The sequence below is a fragment of the Montipora capricornis genome, chromosome 13, assembly GCF_036669925.1.
Source record: "Montipora capricornis isolate CH-2021 chromosome 13, ASM3666992v2, whole genome shotgun sequence".
Lineage (NCBI taxonomy): Eukaryota > Metazoa > Cnidaria > Anthozoa > Scleractinia > Acroporidae > Montipora > Montipora capricornis.
Window position 1 is genome coordinate 26,671,742 of NC_090895.1, and position 10,000 is coordinate 26,681,741.

General features: G+C 40.7%; 2 protein-coding genes across 2 annotated transcripts in view; one reads left to right on the forward strand and one right to left on the reverse strand.

Moving 5' to 3' along the window:
• Positions 1–10,000, forward strand: part of LOC138028228 (dynein axonemal heavy chain 8-like) — a 105,468-nt gene that overhangs the window by 53,046 nt on the left and 42,422 nt on the right. Inside the window, exons 52-61 of the mRNA XM_068875691.1 lie at positions 1–247; positions 613–682; positions 768–890; positions 1,355–1,485; positions 1,578–1,731; positions 1,845–2,009; positions 2,596–2,822; positions 3,683–3,905; positions 4,304–4,405; positions 6,162–6,236. The exon at positions 1–247 is cut by the window's left edge and continues 40 nt beyond it. Of these exons, the coding sequence (XP_068731792.1) occupies positions 1–247; positions 613–682; positions 768–890; positions 1,355–1,485; positions 1,578–1,731; positions 1,845–2,009; positions 2,596–2,822; positions 3,683–3,905; positions 4,304–4,405; positions 6,162–6,236 (1,517 nt within the window). The remainder of the gene's footprint in view (positions 248–612; positions 683–767; positions 891–1,354; positions 1,486–1,577; positions 1,732–1,844; positions 2,010–2,595; positions 2,823–3,682; positions 3,906–4,303; positions 4,406–6,161; positions 6,237–10,000) is intronic.
• The window catches only part of LOC138028230 (soma ferritin-like), a 12,119-nt gene continuing 8,975 nt past the window's right edge, over positions 6,857–10,000 (reverse strand). Inside the window, exons 7-8 of the mRNA XM_068875693.1 lie at positions 8,719–8,844; positions 6,857–7,698 (exon numbers count right to left, since the gene is read on the reverse strand). Of these exons, the coding sequence (XP_068731794.1) occupies positions 7,537–7,698; positions 8,719–8,844 (288 nt within the window). The 3' untranslated portion in view covers positions 6,857–7,536. The remainder of the gene's footprint in view (positions 7,699–8,718; positions 8,845–10,000) is intronic.

Here is a 10,000-nt window from a genome sequence, read left to right on the forward strand (position 1 = left end):
TCAACCTCCGTGATTTATCTCGCATCTGGGAAGGAATGTTGAACGTAGCTGGCGAAGAGGTCGATACCAAGAAGCTTGCGCTTGCTCTATGGAAACACGAGTGTACCCGAGTGATAGCCGACCGTTTCACGAACGAGGCCGACCGCAAGTGGTTTGAAAAGTCAGTGACAAAAGTAATTGAAGATCACATGGGAGATGGTAGCGTGGAACAGTTGATGGACGAACCTTACTTCGTGGACTTTCTCAGGTTATTCTCCTTGCATTGGTAACTTTAACATAATCCGAGGTCGAAAGTGTCGCGCTAAAGGAGACAATTTAAGCAACTGAAAAGTTCAAGTGGCTTCATTTGATAGAGCAACTCACCGGCATCGCAAAGGTCATGGACCTGCCATTGGGAGTCTCGGCGCCGCTAACCCCTGCACGGCAGTACCTCCTTACATTGCATTGCATTCGGTATTGCTTTGCATTCGGCATTGCATAACCATCCTTAATAAATCGGATTATCTAATGATTGTTCTAATAACTTTCAGATCATACTAGAAGTTACGAATCAATCTTTACTCGATTATATAGTTGGAAAACTACACTAAAATGGTTATTTTGATTTTGAAGAGAGCCTCCAGAGCCTACAGGAGAAGAGCCCGAGGATGCAGATTTGGAAGCGCCTAAGATCTATGAAATGGTGATTGGTGTTTTTCGTTGCGCTTCCTTTACAGAGGAACGATCTTAGAATGTGATTTAACTTCGTTTGGTTTGTTCTTTCGTAGGTAAGTTCATTGGACTTCCTGAACGAGAAGTTATGTCAATACATGGCTATGTACAACGATACTGTGAGAGGGGCGCATTTGGATCTCGTGTTTTTCAAAGATGCAATGACCCATCTTGTCAAGGTTGGTAAAAAAGCAAACTTACGTCAGTCGCGTGTTGCAAGTCTAATGATGACCGCTCATGATTTAATAGACGCTAGTGTAAGGACTGAAACATTAAAACTTATTTTGCCTTTGAGGAGTGCTCTCTGCTAGGACTCGGTTTTTTATCTAGCTCAGGGATTTTTTTTTTTTTTTTTTTTGCGAAAATGAATCATCTTATCCTGTTTTCTCAAGGACGTTCGCGCGGATTGGCTGGATTTTTCGCTTAGAGTCAGGGTATGATTTACTTATTGCGATGGGTTTCATCGCTTTTTATAGACGGAGGAGAAGCAGAGGGAGTGATTCATGTTAAAAGTATATAAGGGTCACAGACCATTTTAGGAGAATAAACAAGCTAAGGAGGATCTTATATATTCTTAAAGGTAAAAGTGATAAGTGACTTGCGATAATGGATTTAAGGTTTGTCTCTTATTTCATATTTTTAGATTTCTCGTATCATTCGCACGCCATGTGGCAATGCCCTTCTTGTTGGTGTGGGTGGTTCAGGCAAACAATCGCTTACAAGACTGGCTTCTTTTATTGCTGGATACAGGATTTTCCAGATCACGCTTTCAAGGTGAAAACGACGAAACACAGCAACATTTATTCTTAATGTAAGCTTGGATTAACGCTAATCAGCCTTTGCACAACCCGCTCCTTATTTTCCAGGTCTTACAATGTGAGCAATCTAATGGAAGACTTAAAGTTCCTGTACCGCGTGGCAGGATCTGAAGGGAAAGGTATTACCTTCATTTTTACCGACAACGAGATCAAGGATGAAAGTTTCCTGGAATATCTGAATAATGTGCTGTCCTCGGGTGAGGTAAGGAGTCGTTCGCTACAGCTGATACAGTTAACTTCAATTCTTGTGTCGCAAAGACCAACCCTGTCCAGATGTGTTGAATTTCTAATTTCTGATTTCTTTGTGTTTTATAGGTATCAAACTTATTTGCTCGCGACGAACTGGATGAAATAACTCAAGGCTTAATTGGGCCAATGAAGAAAGAACTGCCACGAGTACCGCCAACAAACGACAATCTTTACAACTACTTTATTGCTCGCTCCAGGAAGAATCTGCACGTGGTTTTGTGCTTCTCGCCTGTAAGTGCTTCTTTCCTACATCGGTGTCCCAAGGAGGGTCTACCCGAGGAGTTTTGGGAAAGTTTCCGAATTGGAATCAATTACATGAAATTTACTTATAGCGCGGAAAAATGCGGACTTCCAAATTGTAATTGGGTCCGTTTTTGCTTCAGTCATATATGGACTGATTATAAAACCCCGAAAACTTCAAAAACGTTTGACTGGCTGCTGTTTTAGAAAACGGGTGTGGTTTGCGCATGGTCAGGGCCAAAACAGCTACCAAAATAATAAAACAAGGAAACAGGTCGAGTTTCATGACCATCTCTAAATATCAACTATGTTTCGGTTGAACAAATGATCCGAGATCCTCAAGCCACGCAAGGCTTAGTAATCACAATTGCGTTAATAATTTGGCCGCTTAATGAACACAGCTATATTCAATTGAAAACCCCTCTATTCTGTGCATTCATTATCAAAATATTTCTAGAGGAGAATTTGCATGCAGTTGTTTATCGTTTGATCGCTTGTGTGCCCTGGAAGGTGTATTATTATACCGATTGTTTTATTTAGACTGAGAACTGTCATTTTCTTATTCCATCTGTTACAGGTGGGAGAGAAATTTCGCAATCGCTCACTTAAGTTTCCTGGACTAATCAGTGGCTGTACTATGGACTGGTTCACCCGCTGGCCAAAAGACGCTTTGGTTGCAGTCGCAGATTATTTCTTGTCCAAGTTTGACATCACGTGCACAGATAGCATCAAGAACAGTGTGGTGCACACTATGGGTACCTTTCATGATGGTGTGGCTGAGGCTTGCGTCGAGTATTTTGAAAGGCAAGGTTTTTTTTTCAGAATACACGTGTTGGTCCGTGTAGTAAGGACTCTGCCATCAAGGAGATCTCCCAGTACTTGATGGTTACATTGACACACACATTTGACTTGATTCACACTTGCTTGCATATTGCTTCCAGTTTGGTCTAATAACTTGATGTCAAACTTTGTACTGTAAGTACATGTCACATTAAAGGTGAAAGTATTTTAGACAATGAATTTACTAAATGTGAATCCAACACATAATTAATTAGTATTTTACGGTAGAGCGATTTTCAATCGAGTGTCGTAAAACCAAAACCAAAGTAATTACTTTGGCCAATCAAAAAGGACGGAGACAATCCAGTGAACCAATCAAAACTCGAAGTAATTACGCGTAGCCGACACAAAGCGCGGGAAAATGTGCACGCGCGAGCTACGATTGGTTTTGGTTTCAATTCTGATTGGTTGAAAAAGTGGCGCGAGAACTTTGAACCAATCACTTAGCGAAGTAATCATAAACCAAAGCAATTCGCTAATTACTTTCGACACTCAATTGAAAACCACTCTATAAGGGAAAGACACGCTATTGATGAAACCTTTCTTATTGCTACTGCTGAGTTCGGTTATGAAATGGAGACTGTGCCGCCAAAGAAGAAGTTTAAGAAAAAGGGCTGTTAATGACACTTTAATGACCATTTTTGGTGAACCGCAAAAGGTGGAAAATGCTCCCCTCTTCGTGAGCCCTCCATCAGTAACAAAATTTCCAAGCTTTGCAAAAAATTGACCTAGCGTTATTTTGTTCTATGGGATATTTCCACTTGCCTCATAATAGGCGCGTTTATGTATCACGATGATTTACTTGAGCCCATGTGACTTGACAGGTTTCGTCGACAAACGCACGTGACCCCCAAGTCATATCTGTCGTTCGTTGATGGTTATAAAACAATATACGCAGAGAAGAGATCACAGATTGGCGAGCTAGCAAACAGAATGAACACTGGATTGGATAAACTGGTCGAGGCCAGTGCATCTGTGGCTGAATTGTCCAAAGAACTGGTAGTCAAGGAAAAGGAGCTCGCTGTAGCTTCAGTCAAAGCTGATAAGGTGTCTATTATGTATATAGCAAATCGTTTTAACACATAACACAATCAAGACAGAAGGCCACTTTGCTAATAAGTTTTGGCTGAGCAATTAGCAGAGTGACAAACCACAGAATGCGATTGTTATATTTTACTGCACAGTCAAGAACTGGAGCAGGGTAGGTGCAGTCGTTAGTGAGATCGTTTGCCTCCCAAAAAACTTTTCCCTGTTAAATTTTCATCAGCGTTAGTGTGGGTTTTGTTTGTCGGTTCAAGGTTTTTCTACTTAAATAATTTTTTTTCGGTGATCGTTTTCGCAAGTCCGTAGACGAAAAGTTCCCGTCTAGCACAAATTCTCTCGCTAAAGGCACGAAGGTTGATATAATTCTTCGCCTCGAATAAATGACTGTTTTCCGACTCTAGGTGCTTGCAGAGGTAACAGTGAGTGCTCAAGCCGCTGAAAAAGTTAAGGCTTCTGTTCAAAAGGTTAAGGACAAGGCCCAAGCCATTGTTGATGAAATTGAGGTGAGCTCTTATGTCGGCTCCGAATGATGATTACTAGGGAGCTTTAGCAACGCCAACGGCGACGTCAACGAGAACATATTTAGTGGGCAAAAACAATAGCTTCTCACGCTCTGCACGTGCGTTTTTCACTTTTGTCATTTCATTGCCGTCGTCAGCAAAGCAACAACGTGAAATTACGAGGATACCTAAACTTCGAGCCAGGATTCGAGCTAGGATCCGAGCCAGGATTCCAGCCAGGATTCGAGCTAAGATGAGCTTTCTACGCTATTTATTCTCGAATTTTTCGGTTAGGTTAGGTCTATTTAGGTTTGTTCTGGTCTAGTTAGGTCTAGTCAGGGTTAGGGTAGGTCTCGGTTAGGTTAATTTAGGTCTCGGGTTAGGTCTCGAATCCTGGCTCGGATCCTAGCTCGGATCCTGGCTCGAATCCTGGCTCGGATCCTGGCTTTATTCTTAGTTTATCTCTGAAATTACCAAGTTTGAGGTGTTACCGAGAGCGTCAGCACCTGGAGATAAATTTTCATTTTTCTCCCCTAAATTAAGGCCACCCGTAACGGTTTCATTCCTGGGGGACTGCCACACCTTTGTCATATTAAAAGGCTTGGAATAGTCACGAAGTGATCGCAATAACGTGAATTTATGTTTTTACATGACGTTCTCGTTGTCGTTCCCATCGTCGTTGCTAAAGCTCCGTACTATGTAAAGTAAGGGAATCCGGGCGTAGACTGGAAATCCGCCGTTTCAGGATTCAAATCCCGCTTTAGCTCGCTTTGACCACGAGCCTGAAGTTGTCGGGGTTGACTTCACTTGCATAAATAGGGAGCCGTTACCAAAGGACGACGACGACGACGATGGAGAACGCGACAAAACAACAGGTTTTATTAACAAAAACATTAGGGACCTTAAGATCTACGACGGCGACTTCAACGAAAACGTCACCTCGAAATATCACTTTGCTTTATCATAATTCTTTCGCGGTTATTCTATCTCGTTCACTTCTTACAATTTGGGGGAAATATCGTAAAACTAAATTGGTAAGAGCAGTTACAAAGTGAAAATAGAAAATGAAAGATTCTCTGTTGCATGCTCACTTTGTCGTCAAAACCTCAAATTTGGTAATTTCACGCCGTCCTTATGCAGACTACCGCAAGAATCCGTCCTAAAATCCGTGCTACACGTGCAGCACCATTATTTATGCTCTTTTAACCAATGATATCATTGTTTTGCGGCGTTGTTGTTGCCGTCGTCGTCGTAAAATCTTAAGCTCCCTAATAGCTCTGCACGCGCCGCACGTGCGTTTTACATTTTCACACATTTCTTTGCCGTTCTCGTCTTCACAACGACGTGAAATGATCAAATTTGAGGTCGTGTGGAGGATGCGAGCACCCGACGATGAATTTTCAATTTTCTCTCTAAATATCCACACCGTTCTCGCAAATTTTATTCTTGGAATGTGGACTCACAATTTTCCTGCCGAGCGACTTGGAGTAATCGCAAAGTTATTGCAGTAACGGGAAACTATTTTTAGACGAAGTTCTCGTAACTGTCGTCGTCTTCTTTGCTTAAGGTCCCTATTACTGACCAAGTGAGCAGTTGCCACCAGTTGGAATTCTCCAATCGGTTCCGTTCACCCTTGTCATTTGTTTTTTTGAGCTTGATAATTCTCTAAGGAGAGGGGTCACTTACGTGCTCTTTCATTTTGTCCTTCGTTTTATTTGTAACTGTTGCTATGGTAACCGCATTTGCGAACATTTTACAGGCCGACAAGGCATTCGCGGAGGAAAAACTGTCGGCAGCCAAGCCAGCATTGGAGGAGGCAGAAGCGGCCTTGCAGGTTTGTTTTTATACTCTTACTATTCACGATATATCATGATTACGATTTTTGTTAAGTTTGCAGAAATTTACATTTGCAGATTATCGTTGGATTCAAAACTAGAAGGTTACTTTCGTGGTTAGCGCGTACCAGCGCTTGCCCTGCTTCACTCACCTCGGCCCTTAAGTTGAATTCATGAAGCGATTTAGAGATCGATAGTGACCTTCACGTATAGCTGACGCAAGGACAGAGAAAAACTCTGACCAGGGTGGGAATTGAACCGACGACCATCGGGTTAGATCTCCGCCGCTCTACCGACTACAAACATTAGAGAATGTCACCTCTCACACTTACCTTGGTGTTTTGCTAGATAATAGGTTACGAAGGAAAGAGCACATCGACTGAAATAGGGGCCATTTGGATCTTAGGGTTACTACAACGGAATTTTTGGTTTTGTGATGAGTATGTAAAAGCTACTTTGTATGAACCTATGGTTAGGCCCAGTCTTGAATACGCATCACGAGTTTGGGATGCGACATGCAAAGGCTTCAGGAAGTGCAAAAAAATAAGAAGTTTCTCCAACAATTTCAGCACTTACTGCAAACAATGCACTCACATGCATACACACGCCAGAAGCCCAATTTCTTCTTTCATAAAACATGATTTATTGATCGAGTTGTGCATGCTAGTATATATGATTAACATTATTGTCAATGTGTAGTATCGCTAAGTATTTCAACTCGTTGTTTGCACAACTCGTAAAATACTTAGTGATACTACAGACCAAACCATCTAATAAGATCAATGTACAAGATCGATTGCTTCTAGTTATCATAATTTGAAAAAGGTGCCTTGCATGATTACAATCAACGACATGTCCAACTGAAAAATTGTTTTTTTCATTGAGCAATGGCTCACTTTAAATCAGTGATACAAAAACAGGTTAAGAGTCTAATACTGGAAGGAAAAGTGTCCAACATATAAGATAATTAGCGCCCAATTCGTTCTTTCCTGATAAATAAAAAACTTCAATTGATAGCTCCAGTTTTTTTCACTTAGTTTTCTGCACGTCAATTAAATATCTGATCACAGCGTGTAGCGCTGAGTTGATTTTTGTTTCACTCAGAAAACTAGAGTTTATGGAAGAGAAAGTGTTCATTTCTTTTGTTTAAGGAAAACCCGCTATAATCTTACAACCTCCGACTCCATACCAATATTGTTTCATTGTAAAGTTTTGAAAGCCTCCGCAATTTCGATACCAATGCAATGGATGGCTTCATGATTGTGCGGTAGTGGTATTTTAACTAATACAGGATACAGCCTAATCGTCCCCGCCTTTTAAGGTGATCTTATCAAATTGGTATTCTCCAAGAGCATAGTTTCCACTCTCTTGTTGTCGCCTCAGGGTGTTGACGTAATTCGATAGCTGTTTGATGCTCTCCACTTGTTCACCAAGGAAATTTCCTTCCAAGAAGTCTTGTAACTGTAAATCCAATAAGCTGATTAGTCAAAAGCTGACAATAGGGAGCTTGTTTTTGCCTACTAAATATGCAGGTGCATGCGCCGTAAGCAATTTCCTATTTACGCGCGACAAAGTCAGAGCTATTGCGAAATCATGTCACAAATAAAACTGATTTCTTTAATGGTACAAAGACGTTGAAAATAGTAAGAACGATATAAGAATGCGATGGGAAAGATTAAAGGAAAGATAAAAGGCTGCCAAGGATTTGATCTCACGACTTAACATTGAGCAGACTGGAACACAGTTTTCCTTTTCTGTCTTTTCCCGAGGCTGGAGCTGTTGAGGCTGGTCCTTCCTTCAAATGTTAGAGATCATTGTTCAGTGTTCGTGAAAACCCCATAACCAAGGATCGACGTATTGTTCTTCGCGACTGCTATTACATCAGGCAATATACAACCGCCCGCATTATATTGCCTCGTTCTGAAAGGGAACCTCCACTAAAACAAGAATTTAACTTTAAAATATTGAACATAATGTTTACAATCAAAATTGTTCGTTCTTTTTCCAATGGAGGCGTTTTCATCCGTAATAGACAAATTTCAAAAACACTTGTTTTGGTTTTCAAATTTCCCGGGCGCTGCCATTTTGAATAACTGTGACGTTAATGGTTGCCCTATTGTTTCAAAACAAAAGCTCGTTGTGTGAATACAATAAAGCAATCATTGCACGTCACAATTACTTAAAAGGGCAGCGCCCAGAAAATCTGAACACCAAAACAAGCGTTTATGAAATTTGTCTACTTCGGATACAAACGCTACCATTGGAAAATGGTCGAATAATTTTGATTGTAAACATATGTAAAATATTTTAAAGTGAAATTCTTGTTTTAGTGGAGGGACTCTTTAATCTTAAAATTCAAAAGAATATTTGACCTTGAACAAGGCAACACGGGCTAATTTCCAAGCAAACCAAAAAAATACTAAAATGGTAGCCATTTTGGAATAACTTAGGGTGTATTTTTTCGAAAATTCTGCTTCTTACCTGTGGGTCGTTAGCATTTTGGGCAAGGTCGTGCAGAATCAACAAAGCGTCGTACACGTCTTTTTCCAAATTCAAGGCACATTCCATGGCGCTCAAGCCATTCCCCCATTCGCTTTGAAACGGTGTCTGTGATACAGAGCAAAATTACTTGGTGAAAGGGAACGTGACTTTATTATCACCCGTTTAAAAGGTAAATGATTCCAGAATGTGAGCTACTGAGCAGCGCTGCGGTTCAAAGTTGTCCCAAATTATTATAATCTGCTAATCAGCGCTCCTCTTTGGTGACATTTGCCATGCTGTGCCTGGTGGTTTTCAAGTGTTTGATCATATCCTTGCATTTGATCGTTGAAAGGAAATCTACAGAGCAGTACCTTTCTTTGGTGATGTTGAGTCTACAAGGTTGTTTCTGGCTATTTTCTTAACTGTGACCATCACGTGAAAGTAACGGAGCATGACTTCTTTTGAGTTTTTAATAATATTCTGTTCAATGTGGTTCTAACCTTCGAGCTTGAGGTCGTAATCCTAATGTCTTACATGTGAAAAGAAAGTTACTGTGAAATGATGCCTGTTGGTGCTGTTTATTATACTTTGCGAGGTGGATCCTATGATTTACTTGGTCGTTAAAACACCTACTGAGCAGTTCTTTTATCAGTGTGGAGCAGAAAATGAGAGGCTCTGAGGAGTACTGCCCTCTGTGCTGTGATGGTTGTGTGATTTGATTTTTAGAGATGATCAATCGTTCTGAAGAGAACCGTTATATATTTAGTGTGTGTGTGTCCGCCTTGTATATCTTTAAGTTTTCCATGAAAGCCAATAGGCCTTATGCATGATGACGTGATATGCTCAAAAATAGACCTCTTTACAGTTGTTTGCTTAGTTACCTGGCCTTTAAATGAAAGTGAGGCTGGTGTTGACGCTGTTATGATAGAGACCTCCCTCCTTTTCTTATCGCTCTTTGTATCAGAACAAGAGGGCAACCAAGTTACGTCACAATTATTCAAGATGGCGGCGCCCGGGAAATTTGAAAGCCAAAATAAGCGTTTTTGGAATTTATTTTTCTCGAATACAAACGCTTTTATTGGAAAAAGATTGAGCAATTCCAATTGTAAACATTATGTTCTGTGGTTTAAAGCTATTTTGTTGTTTTAGTGGAGGTTCCCTTTAAAAAAATGTTCCTTTGGGATTCAGCTCAATGCTACAATGTAGAATTTACAAGTTTGATATTGGGATTCGAGGCTTGGTGGTGAAATGAGGTAGTCAGACGTCATCACGCATAAGGGCT